Source organism: Mixophyes fleayi, chromosome 4 (genome assembly GCF_038048845.1).
Source record: "Mixophyes fleayi isolate aMixFle1 chromosome 4, aMixFle1.hap1, whole genome shotgun sequence".
Classification (NCBI taxonomy): Eukaryota; Metazoa; Chordata; class Amphibia; order Anura; family Limnodynastidae; genus Mixophyes; species Mixophyes fleayi.
In genome coordinates this window covers 164,060,609-164,085,965 of record NC_134405.1, presented here as the reverse complement: position 1 = coordinate 164,085,965, position 25,357 = coordinate 164,060,609, and the positions used below count along the sequence as shown (strand labels likewise).

Below are 25,357 nucleotides of genomic sequence, written 5' to 3'. Positions count from 1 at the left end.
AGAAATATGTGCAAAGGGGAATTGTCTTGAAGTCAGTGCCCCTACAGGCATTTCATTTAAATCCAAAATGAAAAGTCCTTAGTCTTATATTTAGGGAGAATCTATTGAAATCTTTGCAAAAGCCACAAAAATAAATAAGCATTAAAAAGGATTAAACATGAACAAAGAAAAAAATTACTGAATAAAGATCATTTAAGTATTAAGCAGTTTGAAAGCCCTTCTTTTGATTTACATTAACATGATTAATGGTTGTCTATGTGGTATAGAATCCTGAATTTGATTTACATTGTATTTTGTGACACAATTAGATCTCCGTATTATACTTGTGTTTATGCTTCTTTCACAGGACTGGTTGTACAAGATTTGACCAGGTTGAATTTCTTTGATAAATCCATACGAAGAGATCTGATATTCCACAGTATCCATGATGCAGTGATCCACTGCAAGTTTAGAGCATCCTCATTAGTTCTCACGTCTTCGGAAGAGCAAGTTCTCAGCTCGGATACACAAAGCCAGATCTGATCTCCTTCCACAAAGAAGGACAATGCAATAACCTCCTTAAACGTTGCCTCAGATTATAATACCTTAACACATTTATAACTGGGATAGAATAAGACATGTTACTGCCTGAAATTCACAGGGACTTCCTGTTTAAGGTACTATGAGCCATTTTGGTTTGTAAGAAGCAGATGGTATTGATTGTTGGCTTAAACACAGCAGCTCATTTTTACATCAAATATACACAAAGTCTGTGTGAAAAATCTTGGGGTCTGTGTGTGGAGGATAAATGATTTCATTGTACTTAGGTATTTAATGCATAAAAGTAAATGTTAGGTGTGAAAATTATCTTGGTCTTATAATTGTACAGATATTCTTTTAAATGTATATGCCCCTATTTTTATAATCCCATGTTGTGCCTCTGGTGGTACAAAATGGGAATTAAGGGCTTTGGGGAAAGGAAAGAGAATTGTTTCTAGTTTATTATGTCTGATTTGTGTGGATGAAGCTGTAATTAATTTATATATTTATCCATAGTAGCTGCCTTTACAGAAAATACACAGCAGCCCTAAAGAGAGCTGGTTCCAGTCTGATGAAATTAGATATTATGTGATTTGCTAACTATCTTCCCATTGTACCTTAATGACTATTTTCTAGCTTGTTGTAACTTGGCAGTAGGACAACTCTGCTATACATTAAATAACAAATCTGTGGAGCGCTTACCATTCACTCAGCTCTTGTTAGTTATGGTTTTCTTAAAGGAAAATGTTATTTTAATGTGATCCTTTGATTAATCAAATAGATAAACCGTACAGATTTATACCTAATAATCTTATCTTGAATGCTAGCAGTTTTTTAGTTCGCCACCAAAGTTATTACTTTTACCTCCTTTTCATATTGTGCTTTTGCCATTTTTATCAGTGGTGTGTTCTGTCTTCGAGTATTTCACCACTTCACCTTTGTGTCACAATGATCTCAGAAGGAACTTGTCCGCTACTGAAAGGTGAAACAATTCACGCTGCATTCAGTTATGTAAACAGCAGCATGCGATGGCTAATATAGAGAAAGTACTTCAGTAAGGTACTTTATTTATGTTGCAAGTCTACATTTGAATAAAATCTTATTTATTCAGTCTAGACAAAGCATTGTAATACCATCACATCTCATGTACATGAAATGCAAGTTGCTTTCTACAATCGAGAAGCAACAAAACGACTTATGGGGTCTATGTAACAATATCCCCAAGAAATTTAAATAAGGGGCATAGCATGTTCAATAGTAACTATCATGTAAAGGGTTACAGAACACAGGTGCAAGATGTAGTACCATTTACACAGGTGTACTATACGCATTAATTCATTGGACAACTGCTATTGCTTTGCCGCTAGAAGCACCTGATTACTAAATGAGTGACGTGCGGACACCACACCACGTGGGACTGGTACAGGCATCAGAATTTAACATACACACGCCCCCAAAGGAGTCGCAGCTCGAGGAACTATCGGCAGTTGCTTATGGATGGATCGGAAGCTTGTACACCCTACATGATCGTTAGGTGGATTGGTCGGAAAATGTAAACAGTACGACCATCCAAATGAGCCGTCAATCGACACTTTGGAACGACTTTCGATCAATGTGTCAATATACCCACTACCCGACTTCAGACCGAATGGTCGTATGTCGCCTGATTTGCCCGATTATTGGATAAAACGCTCCAGTGTGTACTTAGCCTTAGACTGCAATAAGCTTTAGATGTTCTACACACCCTTCACTTCATTGGCCTTTGAGACACAGTTCTTAACTGGTTAACTTCCTATCTATCGAACTGCTCCTTTAGTGTTTATATTTCTGGCTCATCCTCCCCTCCATTCCCACTATCTGCTGGGGTCCCACAAGGCTCTGTTCTTGGCCTTTTACTTTTTTCATTGTACACCTCTTTGGCACTAATTCGCTCATTCGGCTTCCAATACCACCTCTAGGCTGATGACACCCAAATCTATATCTCTTCCCCTGACCCCTCCTCCTCCTATACGATCTCGTGTAACCAACTGTCTTTCTGCTATCTCCACATGGATGTCCCAACGCTACCGAAAGCTCAACATGTCCAAAATAGAGCTTATAACCTTCCCTACTGCCAGTCACCACATGCCTTCAAATTTCCCTCACTGTCAATAACCCCACATTTCATCAGTCTCCCAAGCCCGCTGCCTTGGTGTCACACTTCACTTTGCCCTCTGTTTTATTCCTCACATCCAGACTGTCTCCCAGTCCTGTTGACTTTACCTTAAAAACATTGCCAGAATGCGCCCTTTTCTTGCTCAACATGCTTTCAAAATTCTGATCTCCCATCTTGACTATTGCAACCTCCTGCTATCTGGCATTCCTGACACCCATATATCCACACTTCAGTCCATCCTAAATGCTGCAAGGCTGATCTTTCTCTCACTGCTCCATATCTGCTGCACCACTTTGCAAATCCCTACACTGGCTTCTTGTGTCCTCCAGATTCAAATTACTCACCCTTACCTACAAAGCCCTCTACAACCCTACATGTCAAATCCTGTATTAAAATACTCTCCCTCCTGGCCTCTTAGATCTATCTCTGACCTGCGCCTTGTCTCGTCTCTGGTAACCACCTCTCACTCCTGCCTACAAGACTTCTCCTGTGCTGCTCCCCACTTATGGAATTCCTTACCACGTTTAATCAGACTTTCCCATAGCCGTCAAATCTTTAGATGCTCTTTGAAAACACATCTCTTTTTAGAGGTGACCTTAACCTCGATAACATTATTCACACTAATGCACCCTGACAACTATCTCGCTATCCACTCTGAAACACATTTACTCCTCTTATTTCAGCTATGCACTCTTCCACTTAGATTGTAAGCGCTCTAATGAGCAGGGTCATTCATACCCTTTGTTTTCACGTCTGCATTTATTTTGTCTATGTTGTATGTCCCTGTTTTATGTATGTACTGTTTTCCCTTCTGTACGGCACTGTGGTGCCTTACAAATCCTATGATGATGATAATAATAATAATAATGTACGATCTAGAGGAAGCAAACTTGGGAAAGTGGCATTAAGAGCACACTGTATTAAATACACTCTCCCGTGCAGACATGGTTTTTGCATCTTTTTTAATTTGCTATCTACATAGTGTACTATGTAGTAAAGGAATACATTGTCAGTGGACCCAGTGACAGGTCCTTTTTAAAATCACCACAGCCAAAAGAGAACACTAAGTGCATTCCAGGACTGTACATGTGTGAAAATCTACACAAGACACGTAGGGCCTGATTCATCAAGGAAAGCAAATGCCGATATGTGCTGTATTTTGCGTTAAATTGCTCTGCGCATGCTCGGAAACAAACTGTATGCCAGAGAATGCAAGTGCATGCAATACATCTTCAAGTGCAAAGGACAGTTACGACTACAGTTTCATGGGCAGAACAGGGAGGGGATGGGTCGTATGCATGTAGTCAATGTACAGTAAAGGCGTGCCAAGTTTGAGCGCACACAGCAATGTCTGAATCAAGCTTTGGGCATCGCTAAGGTATGTGTTTTTTAGTCGTATCGCTTGCACCAGCTCAGGTGTAAATGCAGGGTGATATTGATGACAGATGTGTTTGCAATCAGGAGCAACTGTAAAAAAAAATTATGTACAGTAGACATAACATTCTGATTTCATGGGGGGAAATAAACAATTTTTTTTATTAACTAATATATTAACAGGTGACAGTAATTGAATTTATTTTTTTCTATGTATGCTGCTGGGACTTTATATACTACACATGTATTGTAGGTTTCCTCTCTGTTAGAGCAGAGCACACCTGTCCTCAACAAGAGATGTTTCTTCAGATCCTGTTTTAGTTAAACATGGACGTGCGTATGTCCAAATTACAAGCGTTTTGTGTCTTAATGAATCAGGCCCGTAATGTGTATTGTGTTAGTAACAATTATTAGGTATTTGTTTGAAATGAAAATATTTATCTGTCCTGATCCTTATTATTGGTAAAAATATATCTTATGATCAGAACTAGAAAAATGACTAACGGGGACAAAAAAAACAAAACAGAAGCCTTATTACTGCCGTGCAACTGTGACGCTATTCATCAAAATCATTGGGTATTTATTTAGACATTAGCATAGATTTTTTTCATGTAGTTAAAATTAATGTGGGAAATGTGTTGGGCTTTTTAATAAATGAGTGAGCGGTGTGTATGTATTGATGGGCACCTGTTACACTTGGTTGTTACAAATTAGTATTTATATGCTGCTTTGTTGCTAGTCATTGTTTTGTATTTTGTGGAAAACCCAAACAAGATGACCAGGGCTAGGGGAGAATTGCTTTTATTATAGAAATATTGTGCGTTAATGAAGATAATTGAGTAGTGGCACGCTGTGAATATTCATATTTTATATTTATACAACTTGTATAGGTATCTCCCTAATGGGTTCTTTTACACAAAGATATGATGCATCTGCCAGGTCATTGTATTCCTGTGCATTTCTCTAAGCGCACAAAACCTGATCATTTTGCTGCAACCATCGTGTTCATTAATCTCTATAGCATAAGACCTTGACCAGTTACTGCTGGTATCAGTATTGCACCTTGTTGTAGTAGGGCTGGTGGCCCACCTGTGTTTCAGAATTAGCATTGTATGTGTTAGTAGAAAGCAGCAGCTATTTTCTGATAATTCATAAGTCTAAAGCCTATTTGTTCTGCTATCTCATGCTTATAAATACTATAGTACAGGGTTTCCCTAACCCAGTCCTCAGGGCTCCCTAACAGTGCAGGTTTTCTGGATCACATGTGACATAATTAGGACCACCTGTGGATCTGTTACAATGTGTCAGTCAGTAATGAATACACCTGTGCTCCAGCAAGGAGATATGGAAAACCTGCACTGTTGGGGAGCCCTGAGGACTGGGTTTGGGAAACCCTGCTATAGTATATGTTGCTATTTCACCAAGCTCTTACAAAGCTGCCGACAGCCAGGTTCACTGAAACGTGGAAGAAAAAAAGTTTATGAAAATGATATTAAAATGTTTAGTCAGACAGCAATGCCGATTATAAATTGCACGTGTGCTACCAGCCTGAATGACATCTTGTTGGAAATATAAATAGTAGTATAATAATACAATCTGTGGACACTACACGTCTAAACATGCCATAATACAATATACTATTTTAAATACTTTCATATATTCTACATTTGATAAAACTTATTGAGTCATACTGAGCAATATTACTTGAAGACTATAAACGCTGGGTTTCAAAACTCCAACTTCATGAGCACTGGAGTATACAGATTGCACTGGGCCGTAGGTCACATTTTTTAATTTCCTTGCTACAGGTGTATTTTTGTTATCCCTTTCTAAGCTAATAAGTAAGATATATTCTTGAACAGGTATATCAGGGCAAAGGACCAAAAAATAAAGTCTGATATACAAATGTTAACTCATCTCTTTTGCTTACAGCAAAATGCTCTGTGAGTAGTGCACCTTAACACACAGCAGGCCTATCAGAAAATACCACCCTGGTGGATGAACTCTATGGTTATTTAAACTTTTTTTTTTATACATAACTTAATTTTTCCAGCTCCTTTTTATAAAGTACAAAGGGCAGTAAACCTGCATAAAGTGAGTTACAGCTGTAAACATTTGTTCATCACAATGGCTTGGCAGCTACAATGCTGTTGTTTCCAAGTAGGGATTTAAGTCTAATTATTCAGGCACAAGTAAAAAGACTTAAGGAAATGTCAGTACTGAATAATTGAAATTATTCTCTTTACGATTTCAGCTTCTTTGGTGTCTTGTAACTTCATTCAAATGATAAAATCCCCATGAATAAAAGCACAGGAGCTATTCCAATGTAATTTGTAACTTTATGACCAAGTATGGTCACATCTAGAATCTTTTTATGACCTACAGACCTTTCTTTATTATAAAACTTGTGCAGCTTGAGCTAAGAATTTTGCCAATTAAATTTTTAACTACATATAATCAAATGTTTTGTATTTCTTATAATAGAGTAAATTTATGTTTAGATGAGGTCAATTCAAAAAGTTAAGCCAACCTGTAGCCTATATTTTCATTTCACCATTGGGATGTTTACAAATGATCATTTAGGAATTGTTTCTGAATGAGCATTATATACATGTGAACAATGTTACACTTTGCTAAATATGTTGGTCCTTAAGACTTGTGCTTTCCTTCACAGGGAAGCACTGCAAAATCAAATGCATCACCATCATATCTCCTGTACTAGGTCAGTTGGATCCAATGGGGAAAGCAATACAAACTATAGTTATAATAGGGTTAACAAAAATATATACACCCTTACATATTGTGAGCTCTATACTGGCTAGCAAATTAAGGTATGGACCTAGAATATGTATGCAAGTTACCTTTAGCCAAATCATGAACATCTGTTCTTCCTATTTTACTTTATTTTTTCAGATAAAAAACAAACCTTACTAGAGTATTAATTTTTAAGTTTGCTTGAGCAGAATAAAAATGCATTCCAAATACACAAAATGGATTTAGTTGTTAATTTATAACCTTCAATCATTAAGGAGTTAAATAAAATGAGTTTAGGTTCCATTTGGTCCTATGCTACATTGTATGGATTCTGAAAAACCATCTTAAAAAGCCTTTATATTTTAGCCATGTCTGCAGATATCTCATGTTTCATAGGTAATCATGTATCATCTGTTTACTACTACATGAAAAGTGCTAAATGCATAACATATACACTATCTGTATGCTAAAACTGACAGCAGTAAGTTTACGTATTACAGCAAAACTTTGGCTAAAAACCCCACATTTCTATTTACAATGGATTGTAAAATGACTTAGATATTTTCTGTTGGACTTTAATCACCTCACATTAAAAGTGAATTTGTTTACATAATTCCAGATACCCAAATGGAGATATTTTGTCTGTAATTTACAGCAGGCAATCATCTTGTCTGTTATATTTTTAGAATCTGAACATTTAAGAAAATATCTGATTAGTTAAAGTAGCTTTTCTACACTATTACCAATGCACCGGTTTCATACTTCCACCCCACTGTATTATATATTAACACCAACGAAATCAGTGGCCATTTACGTATCCAGTGTTTTAGAGTGTATACTACAATGAGTTGGAAGCTGATCTGGATGTTATACAGAATTCCTATAGACCACTTTACCTAAGCCGAATGTTTGTAAGATGTTATAAAGGTCACTCCTGAATGCACTGAGGCAGCTCAGGAGATAGAGCGGATAGGGAGGTGATCACATCCAAACTTTATCAGTAAAAGACCCTTTTGAGCATCATTCATCTTTGTGTATGTCCTGCTGAAGAAAAAACTTGAGCTTTAACCATATGAAATTCTACTGTAGTATGTGTGGGATTAATACAAATGGCCGCTTCTGACCAGACCAAGTTATACAGAATCATGCTTGTATGGTTTTTGACACTTTTAGTAAGATATATAATGTTCCCCTTTTTCTAGGATATAGTAAAACACCAAGTTCAGAACCCATTTTATGCAGTAACTAATATTATACTTAGATCGGTTTCTTTTTAAAGATAAGAAAAGTCCTAAACTTTACAATTACTTTAACATTATGTTTACCTAAATATTGTTTGAACAAGGCTGGTGTATTTTATTTGCTGATAGTATATTTTTCTAGATATATATTTTTATGTTAAATACTATAAAATTGTCTTTCTAGCAAATATTACTGTTTGCTCTGACAGTCTATGAACAATGTTTTCGCAAATCAAAATAAAGTGGATTTGACAGCATAAGCCTTTGTTTTCCTTTATTGTTGAAGTAGCAATTGACAACAGGGTAAATAAAACCACAAAAAAAAAAAAAATACACTAGATCTATTCAATATTTTATTCATAATCACAAGTGAGATGTGTTTTCTACACAACCCAATATAGCTGAAATGAAAAATGTTACTTGGACCTATATATGGCCCATTCTTCAGCAGCCAGTGCCTGCATAAAACAATGGAAGTTTTGGTCTGGGAACATACTTTCCCCACAACTAGTTGTAGGTCATGTATCTAGGTGTAGCACTGAATTTTGCATAGGACTTAATGACCTTGTTTACAGCCTCCAAGAAGTCTTTCTCTGTTGCAATTTTGCGACGTGCTCGGATAGCAAACATTCCTGCTTCTGTGCACACACTGCGAATTTCAGCACCTAGACAGCAGCAAAGGCAATACAATACATAAATGTGGCATCTTATTTTTACCAGACATCAAGGGGTAAATGTATTAACCTCCGGTTTCTTCAACCCCCGCGAGTTCGGCGTCTTCGGCGCTTAAATTTAAAGCGGCGCTGCCTTGTAAAGGGAAACTGCACTTTACAAGGCAGCGCCGCTTTAAATTTAAGCGCCGAAGACGCTGAACTCGCGGGGGTTGAAGAAACCGGAGGTTAATACATTTACCCCCAAGAGTACATCAATGTACTTGTCATGTTAAGATATGACATTAGGTAAACAGCAACAAACTTATAGTACAAAACTACATTACCTGTGCTGTTTGGACACAGTCGCGCCAGCAGCTCAAATCTTATATCTCTCTCAACACTCATGGAACGAGCGTGAATCTTAAATATGTGTGTACGGCCCTTATAAAAAGAAAAAAAAAAAGATTGGTTGAAAGGATTTATGGATTTTTAGCCAAATAAAAATATTTGACCTGTTATTGAAAGCACAAGAAAGCTATGTGAAATCAGAACTTATTAAAATCAGCCACTTATTTTAGAAGGAAGGTACTGGATTCCATAGCTATTAAATAATTAACAGGTGGTTTTTGTATTATATATTAAATATCACAATAGTGCATTGACTGCGAATAAGGAGCTAATGACTGTCCTAAGAAATGTAAAAAATAATGGCTCCATTACAATGTCCTGTTGCTCGATATGAAGAGGGAGGGGCATTAAATTAGTATTTTCTCACAACATATTAAATTTAATAGATGCCTGGCTTTATATAAATGGTATTGTGTTGCTGTAAAATGTTGTTTGGTCAGATCACACCAGCATCTTGGATTGATACTTATTTTAGGACCAGAAATAAATAGCATTCTAAAGAACGGATACTACTCATAGATAAACTCTAACAGTATGAATATGTGTGACACTTAGTTCCTGTCACACCATAGGGATTCTGCTGTTAAAGCTCTGCATGTGCTAAGTGAGCACATTCTCTTAAGAGCATCAGTTTCCTAGACAGAAAATCATGCATTCCAAAACACCAGTTGTCCTGTCCTTCACACATACTAGTTATACTGTCCTATAACAGAAACATTTCTTTTAACAATGTTCAAGTGTTAAATATATCAGAAGTCCTCTTTACCTCAAGATCAGGTAAACTAAACTCAATTTTTCTGTCTAATCTCCCAGGCCTCATCAGGGCTGGATCCAAGGTGTCAGGTCTGTTTGTGGCCATTAGCACTTTAATGTTTCCTCTGGGATCAAACCCATCCAACTGATTGATTAGTTCCAACATAGTTCTCTGCACTTCGTTATCGCCTCCAGCTCCATCATCAAAACGGGCTCCTTGCAAAACAAAAATTAAAGTACTAGATCATTACGCTGTTTGCTAAAAATTGCATGTTTGTTTACTTACTGCACCCATTTACTTCCTTCTAAATTACTTTTCTCCTTTACGGTTATACTAATTACTAGCACATTAACCCCTTACCATCTCCAACTGGCTATTTATAAGCAGCCATTAAAGATGGAGGCTGCAAACTCCTGAGCTTGTCCCCATCACTGGAATCCAGTATTAGACCCAGGAACAGTTTTATTTGGTTTCTAGCCCCACAATCAAAAAGGAGAATATTTTATTTCACCCTGAAAAAGGATATGTAGGCCTACATACTTTATTTTTCCTTTAAGAACGTACACACTTTGTTATCCTCTTCAGGAAAAGTTTTGAGTAAATAAATGAATTGGGTTAATATTTCTAGTTAACATATCCCTGTATGTTACAATTTAGTTAAAATGGTTTTATATTGGTATTGGAATAAATGTATTTGTCCCCAAAAAATCAATATAACATTTGTTTAGGTACAGTCAAAAATGTAAAAGTGATTCATGTTGGTGAACCTGATGCATATCAAATACATGAAAATGGGTTTGGTCATTGCAATGTAATCAGACCACCTGTCAATAGTGAATAATCTATATGTAGGCTGGTCTTATAAATCACAAAATATAAAAAGGAGTTTATTATTATAAGGTTAGATTTCTATACAAATGTCATGTGCTTTATATTACTAACAAGTCATATTGTGTACTTATTTATATGTGCCTATCTGAGGGTAAAGGATTTGTTAATCAGTTTTATGCCATGGCGTAGGCTATAAACAAACTGAAAGGGGTGGTGTCTGCCACCTATTTGCCGTGTTGTCATACCCCATCCCGAGTTAGGGTTCATCCCTGGTTTCTAGGCCTCTAAACAACTGTACTGTACAGAGGATTGTCACTCAACCCTGACAGGAGAGACGGGGAGGAGGTAACAGGATTATGGAAAAGAGAAGATAAACAATAGCAACTATAATGAATGGTGAGCTCAGCAAGAAAACTTAGTTTAGAGGAAAGGGTAAAATAGGTAAAGTCATATAGCACGAATATATCTGTACATGCATCATTTTACATTAGATAAATGCAAAGAAAAAAATAATGTATACTGTTAAAGTTAATTTGAGGAAGATAAAGGATATATAAAAGTAAATATTTGTTCACCAGTGTATGTCCAGTTAAACATTGCTTACTTAGTGGAAGCTTTTTCCAATCAAAACGTAGGTTACCAATACATACCGCCAATAGCATCAATTTCATCAAAGAAAATAAGACAAGCTTTCTTCGTCCTGGCCATCTCAAACAATTCACGTACCATTCGAGCACCCTGAATAAAACAAAAACTGCTTTGAATAAGGGCGAACGTATAATGGAAAAAAAATTCTTCTAACTTTTCAATCCGAAATGAATGTTGGATACCTATAGTTGCACACCAGAGAAGATTCATTTTATTATAGCATGATTGTAAGAAAATAATAGTATGGTAAATTGAATTCCTTGCCTCTCCAACATATTTCTGGACCAGCTCTGAGCCAATGACTCTAATGAAGCAGGCATCAGTCCTGTTAGCAACTGCACGTGCGCAAAGGGTCTTTCCTGTTCCTGGAGGGCCAAAGAGAAGCACTCCTTTTGGGGGCTCAATACCCAGATTAACAAACCGCTCCGGCTAAGGAAAGTGAGAAAATAAAATAAAAAAACAGTAATATGAATATACATTACTCTCATCCAAAGTACAAGGCTGTGGATTGCATTCAGTAAATGTCTTAACCCAGTAGTCCACTGCAACATAACCAACATTTACTATATAGGTGATGGTGCATTTACTTACGTGAAGCAAAGGAGTTTCAACAACTTCTCTTAACTTTTCTATCTGTTCTTTGCAACCCCCGACATCACTATATGTCACATCAGGTTTCTCTTCCACCTATGCGGGAAGACAGACACTGTGTTGTCATACTGCCATAAGAAGAAATGTTAATGTGTATCTCTTTTTATTTATTGAAAATCATTACCTGCATCATGGTCACTGTGGGATCAATTTTTGGAGGCAAGGGTATGTGGATCTGGTACTTGTTTCTGTCCACACTGCACACAAAGAAATATGTATGATGAAGAAATGAGAAACACTGCACGGAACTCACCTGCTATCTCCTGATTGGGACTTCTAAAAACCACTGTCACAGCTTACCCAAGTATGTATCCATGGCATAAAATACATAGGAAATCATATACTTCACTGGAAGGTTAAAAATACATCTTACCCAACTCTCATTCCTTCCTCTATGTCCGTAGGTGCAACCTGGTCACTTAGGTCTACCACAAACTTTGCAAACTGTTTAACATTAATTATGTATTTTGGGTCCTCCGAGTCAGCATTGATTATTTTTGTACATCTAGAGGAAGAGTAAAAAAAAACAAAAAACCAAGCAATTACTAATCAACACTTAGGTGTATACTTACTAAACTTCAGGTTTGAAAAAGTGGAGATGGTGCCTATAGCAGCCAATCAGATTCTAGCTGTCATTTTGTAGAATGTACTAAATAAATGACAGATATAATCCGATTGGTTGCTATAAGCAACATCTCCACTTTTTCAAACCCGCAGTTTAGTAAATAACCCCTTAAGCTGCTAACATGTAAGCAATTTAGTAACATATTGCATTTTTATAGATGTGCATTGAACATGTTAACAGTTATGCTACAAAGCAGCAAATAATTCATTTCAGACACATTTTTAGTTACCAAATTAGACAAAGATCCCCATCTCCTAAAGCTACATTATAATACTAGTGTGGTACAATAGGTAGCAATGCATTTGCTAGTAGTCCAAATTATTAACATGCAAGTCAAATGAATATTGTGTACTTACTGTACAGTAATATTCAACATATAGACAGAACACACACAAACTGATCAAGACAGATGTGTTCTGTTCACAAGATGACAGATGTCAAAATGGTTACATCAGGCTGTGGTCACAGAAATGCTGCATAAAGTAAAGTGCACTGAACACATGACACAGGGAGCGTCATTGCCTCGTGCCTTTCATGTTTATGTGCATATTGGCTTTAACTTGTAATGCGACCTCCAAAATAATCAGAGAGTGACTAGAAAGTCTTATACACGGTTATTGGGCATCAGTACCTGGCCACCTGAAGTGGTTGTTCACTCTGGAGAGTCTGTTTATCAGCAGCCAAATCCCACAGGGCTGGAGGAGCAAGTCCTGTGTCCGATTCCTTAATACCTAAAATAAATCCAGACAACATGTGTCAACTGGAAACCATCTTCTTCCTCCACCAGGGCACACAGCAATATTATGTATTTGTATTGCGACAATCGTAATACACAGTGCTGTACAGAGGATATGTAGTCATTCACATATGTCCCCATCACAGCGGAGTTTATAATCTAAATTTTCTACCACACACCAGGCGAGGATACATTTTGTCAGGAACCAATTAACCTTTTCAGTATGTTTTTGGACTGCAGTAGGAAACCTACACAGATAGGGCCCTGGTTAGAATCAAACCCATGACCCCAACACTGAGTCAGCAATTCTAACCACTGTGCAGCCCAACTGCTCATTGCACACAAAATAACATCCTTTGGGCAGCATGGTGGCTAAGTGGTTAGCATTTGTGCCTCACAGCACTGGGGTCATGAGTTCAATTCCCAACCATGGGCTTATCTGTGTGTAGTTTGTATGTTCTCCCTGTGTTTGCGTGGGTTTCCTCCCACACTCCAAAAACATATTAATTGGTGTGTGTGTGTTTGCGTGGGTTTCCTCCCACACTCCAAAAACGTGTGTGTGTGTGTGTGTGTGTGTTTGCGTGGGTTTCCTCCCACACTCCAAAAACGTGTGTGTGTGTGTGTGTGTGTGTTTGCGTGGGTTTCCTCCCACACTCCAAAAACGTGTGTGTGTGTGTGTGCGTGCGTGTGTTAGGTAATTTAGACTGTAAGCTCCAATGGGGCAGGGACTGATGTGAGTGAGTTCTCTGTACAGCACTGCAGAATCAGTGGCACTATATAAATAAATGGGGACGATGATCCTTCAGGTTAATGCTGCATTTAACCTTTGCATTTCCCATCCAATAGAGTCTAAATATGTTCTGGTTCCCTCACACACGAACAGCTCCAGATGTAATAATGGAGATAGAAGGACAAGAATTAAAACCTAGCTACCAAACGCTAGTACTTTGTAGCCTGTGTGACAGTACCCTTAAGACAACCAAGCCCTTCTACAAAATATGTTGATATTTGGCAGTCTACTACACGTGAGTAGCTTGTAATCTGATACCTATTGCAGTTAACTGATCACAAAAAGTACCAAGTACAGTCTTGGGGTGTGCAGATAATCATATAGAGACAGGTACAAGTATTTCATAATCAGTATCTTTCACTCCAATTCGGTTACTAAAACGTACGGAATCCATATAAACGTAACTAATAGATATTTGCATTAATTTCATTGAGCTGCACTAGAGAAAAATATGATGCTAGAATCTGTTTATCTGCTATGTTATATGTACTATTATACAGCAATGCGCCATTTTCTTAAAGTTCCTAGCTTAACGATAATAAACATACCTGTGAGCTCATTAATTTTCTTAAGAAGCTGCTGTATATCATCTTCCACTTGTTTAATTTGGCGAGAATATGTGCTTTGTCCCTGCAACAACATCATCAATAGTATTCATATTTGTCTGTTCATGTTCAGCTCAAGATACTTTTGTGATACAGAAGACCATATTCTAGAAAGGTGGAGTAGCGCTATAAATAACTTTAGCATTCGACACCAAAAAAAATCTTTGAAATCAAATTGAATATGTTGAAACAAAACTGTAGGGTCTCATTTAATATGGATAAAACAACCTTTATTAGAAAGGTCAACCTTATAGGTAGAAAACTAAAAATACAGAGTGATGTAAAACCTGCACCCTTTTTTTTTTTTTTATCTTTGTTTTTATCAGGATACAATTAAAAACCATCTAGTACTCACCACGTCATAAAATCCAATCTCATGTTAGAAACAGATTTTACGGTCATTATTTATCCAGCCAAAACAAAAAGCCATCATGAAGGAGGCATATGTGAAAACACAAGAACACCCTTACTGCTTCCGCTACCAATAAATAAGGTGATTTGAGCCAGGTGCACAGCCTTTGACAGCTCAGTGTAGAGCTCTCAGGTTTGTGTTAACACACTGCCAAGGAGAAAAGACATCTCCGCAGAGATCTCAGAGTCTGGAACGGGTTATAATGCCATCCAGAGCAATTGACTTGGTGAGGATTAGAGGACTGTTAATGTCCTGGTATGTGTAAAACAAACTTCAAATTGCATTTCAAAAGGGAATGTACTTTTATTTTCACTTAACAGTACAATAACGCAAGACTGGACAAATATCAATTGCCAGATCACCATGAGCACTAAAAAATGCTACCAAATGAATGCCCTCTGTCCAGTGTGCTTCCACCATCTATAAGCAGTAAATGCCAGGTACAGATTCTAGTGGTCCTAACAAGTTTCCAGTGGGGCATGTGGGCTGATAGAAACAGGGCACAGGCTGCCCATGTACATAGCCCTTTCCGCTAACAATATTTGCATTACTTGCAAGTTTTGAATTATAATATTGCCGACTCCTAATGTCTGGCTAAATTTTGTCAAGTCCTGCAATACGGGATAGTGTTCCCGACTAAAAAAAAAAAAAAAAAAAAAAAAGTGTATACAAACCATAAAAGGAGGGTTTAAGAAAGGATCTGCAATAATGTTCAAAAAAGATAAAATCAACGTATCTGTAGTGCTGCAGTCCAGTCACCATAACATTGAATTGACATATGCCTTTATTCTACGCTGTTAGATTCCAAATATACAGATCATAAACTGATAATCAGATATATACAAACAGATCACAGGAGGATTGAGCAGTCCCCCCCCCCCTACATAGGGTTCTGGATGTATTTTAAAGGAAATCGAAAATTTTAAACACACCACTGAGTCTTTTATATTTGAAGAACATGCAACCATGCACCACGTGTATTCTGTATGCGGCAGACCAACTGCTGCAGAGAACACATTTGAAGTGGGCGAGTTAACATAGTTAACATGTACTTCTGTTACATTTTTTATTTTCTCTGAGCTATCTAATTGTTGAACTAAACATCCTTGCATACCTTCCAGTAAATAATGATTAACAAAAATAAACTTAAACAACCTACTACTAACATGTTGATAAACTCAGTTGTTTATGCTACAATGACTTTCTCTGCAATGTTTATAGTTGGTGGGCCACACCTTAATTATCCTATTGGAGATCGGCACAGTTTACAGACCTGACCTACTTCTTCAAAACATCAAATATAAGAACCAGCAATATTATCACTAGTACTTTTTAAATCACTCCATAGTTTTACTGGTATGGTGATGTATGTTGACAGATAACATAGCACCATCAGCATTAATGACCAACATACAATTACCCAAAATTTTAAACATAAACAGCAATTGCCAGTGTGTGCCTTCATCCCACTTACAGTGACAGTCTCTGCCCCCATTCACATTGCTGTAAGGCTCCTCTCCCTCTGAAGTGCATCTTCCATTCCCAACAAATCCAGCTCACACTGTTGTACCACACTGTCAGTAAGGTTTCCTCAACAGCACTACAGAGAAATCCTTTTTCTGGCATACAGCTTTTGACAGTAACAGTGCAGAGTGTTACAGCACTGTATGAGTTGTATTAGTTGGGAACCAGGCTACCAACATAGAGCAATGGAGAGCCTTTCTAGAAGTACTAGATAAAGGATAGCTAGAACCTGATTGGCTGCTATGGGCAATACCCCTACTTTTCCTTTTTAGAAGGTTTAATAAATATACCCCATAGTCTTTTCCCTGACTAAGAACAAAGTTAGGGCTTGTGGCTGCCTTCCCTTGATCAGTTCTCCATCATTTGGATCTCCAGATCTGTCATTGCCACCAATGACTTCAAACATTCCCCCTGCTAGAAGGCTAGACCCTCAAAATGCTGAATGATGAGAATTAGAACACATGTTTAAGATTGACAGACGGGATTACAAAGGTGAAAGGATCATGGGACAAAAATTAACAAGCCTACAGAGCAATTGTTGTACTCTGAAAGTAGTCATTAAAACATTTATAAAAACCTAGTAAAACACATAGGGGCATATTCAATTGTCCGCGTTATTACGGTAATCCTGCGCGGAAAAACCATTAATACGGTAATTTACTTGCTGGATTTCAGCTCGCAGCTCAGGGAGCTGCAAGCTGAAATCCAGCGAGAGATTACTGTATTAACGATATTAGTTTTTCCACGCTCGAACCCACGGACAATTGAATATCCCCTATAGAACACAAATGTTAGTGTACATTTATCTATCAATATTTACATTTGAAAGTTACAAAAGGAAAATAGAGTGAGTAGAGATGTGCAGACAATAAGACAGCTACAAGGCAAATTAATGAAAGAGGGAAAAAAAAAAATGCAGAAATAACCTTCAATTTCCCAAACTTGACAAATGTTCTCCTGACTTTAAGTACACTTAAAAACTATTGAAACCCAATTTGTATGCCTCATTTCTGTTTTATATAGAAATATTTCTGTTAGATGAATGCCGTTTAAAACTCAGTGACTTTCCCTCCTCCCTGCGTGAGGGTTTCCCCTTATTCCCCTTTGCTTGTTCCCTTCATGTGCATGTGTATTTGGTGCCCTTTTATTTCTGTACCCCATTTAATATTGAAAAACGCAATAAAAATGTATTGAAGTAAAAAAAAAAACCTATTAAAACCCATTGAAAGCAATTTAAGTAAAGTTGTCAGAAGCAGCTATTTTGCTTTGCTGCTACTTTAGAAAACTGATCTGTTATGTTTCTGTTACAATTACCTAGAAGTCTGCAAATGCTGTGCCACACTAAAGAAGTTCCAGATATAGGGGGAGATTCAATGCAAAACAATGTGTTCCTGGAAAGTCCACGAAGACAGACTGCACCGATGTTATGGCAGGAACCACCGCTCATTTTTTATCGCACCCCATAGAGACGCGCAGAAAAATCTGTGAAGATTCCTACCATGATGGCTGGCAATGTGCACTGCCTGCGCCACATCGCCAGCAATTGATTCTCCAGCGAACAGTAACTGAAATATATTTTTCACGGGATACAATAGAGGACAAACTTGACTTTAGATGTATTGAGCTTTTATATTATAAACAGCATCAAAATAGTTAATAGCCCTCCAGTTAAAATGTACAAGACACAGAATACTATATAAATCAATGTTTCAAAGCTGTTCAAGATAGTTAACTTACATAGGTTTTCAACAAAGCAATATCTCCTTCATCCAGAGCTGAAACAGAAAAAAAAAAGAATATTTTTAGAGGCTTTCAAATAACCTCATGTATACCAATAACAGATGCATTAATAAAGCAGTACATAGCATTATTGTACATGTACTGTGCATATATTTAGCTTGCTATGTTTGCAGTATTCAGTAATTGTATTTCATTAACAAAAACAAAATACTCTTAGGACTCACTGCTCAAACACATCCCATTTTCATAACACTAATATACTGGATTTTTCTAAATGCAATTTTTCTATGCCCCCATTCTGTGTTTTCCATAATGTAAATAGACGATTATCTTTGCTGCCCTGGGACATGATAACGACCTGGACACTCTGATGCAATACTGAGTGTAAAGCAGGACTGTGTCATAACCAAGGGCTATAGAAATAACTCATTCGTACTGGCAATATATATGAGGTCTGAAAAGCAAGGTAGTTAGACAGAATAAATCAACGTATTGTACACAAAGTGTATGAGGAGAACACGTATCAACATATAAAGTCATCCAAGGGTGGTCTAGACAACATGTAAGATTCGGGTACGTATTAGGGCGAGTCTCCAGCAATGTTATCGGACTACACGGCCTCATTAGGCAGAGTGTTATTCCCAGAGCACCAGGGACTAGCACAGGGCAGAACAATAACGTGAGCCGGTGATACCAGGCCCGACCTCCCATCCCGCTCACCCCTGATAGGTTTATCCTCCTTCTCCTCCTCCTTGGTCTTCCGCTGATCGGCTCCCAGGTAGTCCGGCATGATGCTGGTGACAGGCGCTAACACTGACCCTGAGAGACCGAGAACTGATCAGACCCCTAACAGCTATTACACAGCACTCTAGATACAACTTCCGAGGGTTACCGGAACCGGAAACTGCGTCACGGTAACTCTGAGTGACACTAGAGTTACTGTGGGTAGTACAGAGTGACATCTGTATGTCGCCATTTGCACAGACATGTTTGTGGATACAGATGTAGCTACTTTGATACACTTTTGCAGGGTAATGTAATGTTGTTAGCAACAAAGCGCTTTTAATCAAACACAATAAATGTAATTTAAAATTTGTCACCGACGTTATTTGCATGATCATGTCAGTCGTCCAGAGGTACTCCCTGTACTTTGAAATTATGAGGCTGAAGTTAGTTTCTTATTCGACCAGCTTTTTATTCACTTCTTATTCATGCTCCAGATTCTTATTCAGAAAAATTTATTTTTAAAGGATTAAATTAATTTGGATCACTAATTTCACATCAGATTAACACTAAAGGGGGTCCCTTATACAAAATGCATTAGTATTTCGCCTGACCCAACAGGGTTTTGGGTAGAGATGGGCGGGCTCGGTCTCCTGAGAACTGAACCCACCCGAGCTTCAGCAATCCGAGTTCGGTACTCTTGCTCCTATTCGGATTCCAAAACGAGGCAAAATGTCATTGTGACGTCGTCAGATCTTGCGAGTTTTAGAATGAATAAATAGCCGCCTCCACAGCGATCTAGCGCCATTTGAGAGAGGGACAGAGAAGGGTTAGGTTGCAGGAATAGAGGAGGCATTTTTCCAAATTTACACTACAAAGTGTTTGGGGTGTTATATTCCCCCCTTCAAAAATAACTATTTGCTGACTGCTGAAATAGTAATATAGCAGCAATCTGAATTTGCACTACAAAGTGTTTGGGATGTCATATCCCCCCTTCTGAAAAAAACTGTTTTCTGACTGCTTAAATAGTAATATATCTGATTACAGTATTTATCTGAATTTGCACTACGAAGTGTTTGGGGCATACTTGCCAACTCTCCCGGATTGTCCGGGAGACTCCCGCATTTTGCGAGAGTCTCCCGGACGAGTGTGGCAATCTCCCTGATAGGAAGGGGGAAAAATTTAGTTTAAACGCCGCGATTCACCCGGAATCGCGGCGTTTAGCCCCGCCCCCACTGTAAAATGACGCGATTTGCGTCATTCCGTCACGGGGGCGGGGCCAAAATGACGCGATTTCGCAGCCCCGCCCCCTGCACGCCCACGTCCCAGCCGGCATCTCCCGGAAAAAGAAAAAAAAATGTTGGCAAGTATGGTTTGGGGTGTCATATTCCCCCCTTCTAAAAAAAACTATTTTCTGACTGCCGAAATTCTAATATACCAGCACATTATATATCTGAATTGGCACTACAAAGTGTTTGGGGTATCATATCCCCCTGTCTAAAAAAACTGCATTTGCTGACTGCTGAAATTCTAATATAGCAGCACTATATTTCTGAATTTGCACTACAACGTGTTTGGGGTGTCATATTCCCCCCATCTTAAAAAGCTGCATTTTCTGGCTGCTTAGATAGTAATATAGCAGCACAGTATATATCTGAATTTGCACTACAAAGTGTTTGGGGTGTCATATTCCCCCCTTCTAAAAAAAACTATTTTCTGACTGTTGAAATTCTAATATAGCAGCACAGTATATATCTGAATTTGCACTACAAAGTGTTTGGGGTGTCATATTCCCCCTCTTCTAAAGAAAACTATTTTCTGACTGCTGAAATTGTAATATACCAGCACAGTATATATCTGAATTTGCACTACAAAGTGTTTGGGGTGTCATATTCCCCCCTTCTAAAAAAAACTATTTTCTGACTGTTGAAATTGTAATATACCAGCACAGTATATATCTGAATTTGCACTACAAAGTGTTTGGGGTGTCATATTCCCCCTCTTCTAAAGAAAACTATTTTCTGACTGCTGAAATTGTAATATACCAGCACAGTATATATCTGAATTTGCACTACAAAGTGTTTGGGGTATCATATCCCCCCGTCTAAAAAAACTGCATTTGCTGACTGCTGAAATTCTAATTTAGCAGCACTATATATTTCTGAATTTGCACTACAAAGTGTTTGGGGTGTCATAATCCCCCCATCTAAAAAAACTATATTTGATGACTTCTGAAATTCTAATATAGCAGCACTATATATTTCTGAATTTGCACTACAAAGTGTTTGGGGTGTCATATTCTCCCCTTCTAAAAAAAACTATTGGCTGACTGCTGAAATTCTAATATAGCAGCACTATATATTTCTGAATTTGCACTACAAAGTGTTTGGGGTGTCATATTCCCCCCTTCTAAAAAAAACTATTTGCTGACTGCTGAAATTCTAATATAGCAGCACTATATATTTCTGAATTTGCACTACAAAGTGTTTGGGGTGTCATATTCCCCCCTTCTAAAAAAAACTATTTGCTGACTGCTGAAATTCTAATATAGCAGCACTATATATTTCTGAATTTGCACTAATAAGTGTAGGGTGTAATATACACCAAAAGAGAAAAGGTGCTTTGGTCATTTTGATTTATCGTACAGTCTTTGCAGGCTGCTGTTTTGTAACTTTCACTATAAGTGTAGGGTGGTCACTTTGATTAATAGTGTCCTTAAAGCAGATCATTGGGGCTGATTTTAAGCTCACTGATGAACTGGCATTTTACTTTGGATTTCAATAGCTCTTTCTAGTGCGTTGTCTGGCATCCTGGATTGGTGTGTATCTGATAAAAGCACCCATCCCCGGGGGGTCAGCGCTCGTTGACATTTATTAGCTGTAGAATTACCTCACTTATCCAAGAAACAGGTGGAGCACTCGTTGCCATATATTATATTAAAGTAATTCTATCGTTTTCAAATAAGCACTGCCCAAGCGATTGTATTGTGTTTCCAACGCACAAAGTAATTTATTTTAGCAGATGTAAAAGTTAACAGTTCAATATTTGATTAGAATATAATACAGCACAGTACAGCCAATACCAAAAGATACATACATACCGCTGCGCTCCCACGGGTACCAGTGCACAGTAGTTCACCCTTGAATACTGTGGTCAGAGAATGACTGAAGCTAGTGGGAGCACAGCTATTATTATATACATTCAGTGTTACAGAGAGAACAATGTAGATGACGTGGCTTGCTTCTATAGGTCCAGACTTCAGGAAGGTCCAGGGGGTTGCAGATCATAGGCTAGTTCAAACTAAAGAATCCAAAGGTGGGGGTCATCTCTCCAGGGGATGTGCTCCTTTCTTCCCTCCAAGACTCCAGTTACAACTAGTCCATTAGCATTTTATGGTCAGCATCATATTAAAGGTTTATTCCCTAACATCAATAACTAGCGTATGCAATGTGCGATCTCTTTGCCGAATGCACCGGACAGCTGCTGATGATTAGGGGATTAAAATGATATCAGACATGACACTTTTCCTATAACCTGAACCTAAAATAACACTGAAGTGTACATATAATCATAATATATAAACTAATAATAAACTAAATACTATCTGCTCATAAATCACTGTATAACGGAACCTATATGAATGTGAATTATATAAATAACTACGTGTTTGAGTGCGTGTGCGTGCGTGCGTAAGTGAGGTAATTCTACAGCTAATTGTCGAAGTCGTATAATTGGATGAACGAAAGTATATTGGTTAATATTGTTTTGCCGTGTGATTGCGATCAGTACGCCACGTAACACGTCGCATGGTGCGATCGCACGGCAAAACAATATTAACCAATATACTTTCGTTCATCCAATTATACGACTTCGACAATTAGCTGTAGAATTACCTCACTTATCCAAGAAACACGTGAAGCGCTTGTTGCAATGTTTCCTAGATGTGGTAGGAACTGCCGTGTGTTTGAGTCATTGCTCTGTCGCTTACCATCCAGCCAGATCGCTGCAGTATTTGGCTGAAAGTGTATGAAAAGCATTTTGTGACCTGTGAGATGGTCAAAATTGAATGGAAATTACTGCAAATGATGGAGAGGTTAATAATAATGTAGGTACAAAATAATACCTAAATTATGTTATTTTAGCCCAAAAAATTGAATTTTGAAAAAAAATAGCAAAACAAAACCAAAACCAAAACACGCAAGGGCGGTTTTGGCAAAACCAAAACACGAAGCTAATCCAGATCCAAAATCAAAACCAAAACACGGGGGTCAGTGAGCATCTCTAGTTTTGGGTATGAAATCAGGGGGCAAAGCCATCATATTTTATCATTTTGAATAAGTAGCTGCAGTTTAGCAAGGGATAAATGCTGTTGGGCCACCAATTTGACAGTGGGAATCAACACAGAGTGGTCAGTTACATATAAAACATCTGTCTTTTGCCTGGCACAACGCTGTTTTGGGCATGAAATCAGTTGACACAGATAGCATTTTTATTATTCTGAATAAGTCATATATTGTAAGCTTGCAAGCAGGGCCTTCTCACCTCTTTGTCTGTTTTACCCAGTTTGTTTATTAGTTTACTATGTCTGTCCCCAATTGTAAAGCGCTACGGAATATGTTGGCGCTATATAAATAAATGATGATGATGATAAGTAGCAAGGATTGAATATTTTAAATTAAAAATTTCAACAAAAATAAATCCCAAATAACTATGTCCAAAATTAAATAGACTATATACAAAATCAAGGGGTAAAATGGACCAAGACAAACGAAACTAAAGATTATCATAACACCCAATTCTACAATCCCTCCACAAAAACTATTGCATCACTTCACAAATGAGAATTATATACATCAAAGAAACATGACATCTTCTAACACAATTCTCTGCATTACACCCCGTCACTAATCTATATTACCACCCACACACCATTTACAGTTAGGAAATGAAAACAAACTTTAAATGTATGTAAACCTTACTAGAAGAAAAACGATTTCCACAAAATCTAATAGTGAAAGAACAGGATAGATAGTGAAGAATCGAGAGACTGCCAGATGTTAGCTACCACTTTAGTGATGTCTCAACCTCCACCAGAGTCTACCCCAGCTTGCAGCATCCATTCGACCCCTCTCCATTTCCCTTATTTTCCAAACCTCGAGCAGAATACTATCCTCCACCTAACTACAGGGAAGGGTTTTGCCCGAATGGACACTAAACATAGTGCATTCCACGTGTAAAATCTAACAACCGTTCTAACTAAAAAACGAGTGCTTAACTCAAAATCCCCACACCGTTTGAGTGCTCCATCCACCCAGTCAGGGTTACTAAGCCCCGAAAAACAGGGAAGGCCTAAGGTGTGGGACACTCCCTTATAAACCTCTATATTAAAAGGACACTGAAGCAAGAAGTCATCCATTCTCCAGCTCCCTATAACATTTCTCCCGTGGGCAACATAGAGCTCTAGTGAAAAGCAAGCAAAGTGAGATCTCTAAACTTTGGAGGAATCCGCTTGGAATTCACCAAAGACAGACCCTTCGAGCACATATCACCTGGGCAATCCTTTAGTAACAGGGGCACATCAAAGTGACCATGCAAAATCCTTCTCTCCAACACCCTCCTAGAGGAGTTGTTTGCCTCACCCACTTTGATCTGCCATTTCCTTGTCACCTTCAACCCTAAACCAAATAGGCCATAAGGTATCCATGCTTTACTCAAAGATATTTTATCGGACCCTCATCCAACCATGCGTTGAGAAAGGAGTGCACCCACTCGAAGGCCAGCTACCCACCGAAGGGGAGACTCCAAAAAGAGACTCCCAAGATGAGATCAGTTCCTTGATCTTTCAGTTGTTATGGATGAACAAGTTGAACTTTATCAAGAGGAGTGTGGCATACAAACCGAAGGATGAACATGGTCTGGGAATGGGAAACCCAGTGCTGTTCCTTAGTACTGCCTTCTTGAAGCTTCATCTCGGGAGTCTCTTTTTGGAGTGTTGTTTTTATTTTGTTTTTTAAGAGCTTTGTTTATAAAACACAAACACATATTTTCCACAACCAAATTAAGGAACGAAACAGGCCATAGAAAATCACAATGTATAAATCCAGAAAGGACTGTGTACTTGCCCGAGCCAATACACAGAAAAACATAAAAAAGAACGAGCAAGTAACATACATTTAGTTGGACTGAAATGTGCAGAAAATAGTAGTACAATACC

At 38.0% G+C, this 25,357-nt stretch overlaps 2 protein-coding genes across 2 annotated transcripts in view; one reads left to right on the top strand and one right to left on the bottom strand.

Annotated features, from left to right (window-relative positions):
* SLC26A5 (solute carrier family 26 member 5) overlaps positions 1 to 5,224 on the top strand; it is a 50,098-nt gene extending 44,874 nt beyond the window's left edge. Inside the window, exon 19 of the mRNA XM_075208744.1 lies at positions 347 to 5,224. Coding sequence (XP_075064845.1) covers positions 347 to 522 — 176 coding nt within the window. The 3' untranslated portion in view covers positions 523 to 5,224. The remainder of the gene's footprint in view (positions 1 to 346) is intronic.
* Positions 5,225 to 8,383: 3,159 nt separating this feature from the next.
* On the bottom strand, positions 8,384 to 19,333 carry PSMC2 (proteasome 26S subunit, ATPase 2). The gene is made up of 12 exons (XM_075208747.1): positions 19,141 to 19,333; positions 18,418 to 18,455; positions 14,688 to 14,769; positions 13,245 to 13,344; positions 12,362 to 12,493; positions 12,113 to 12,185; positions 11,929 to 12,024; positions 11,602 to 11,766; positions 11,340 to 11,427; positions 9,871 to 10,073; positions 9,041 to 9,137; positions 8,384 to 8,708 (listed from the first exon to the last, which is right to left on the bottom strand). Exons 1-12 carry the CDS (start codon positions 19,208 to 19,210, stop codon positions 8,551 to 8,553), a joined length of 1,302 nt encoding a protein of 433 aa, XP_075064848.1. The 5' UTR covers positions 19,211 to 19,333; the 3' UTR covers positions 8,384 to 8,550.
* Positions 19,334 to 25,357: the final 6,024 nt, after the last annotated feature.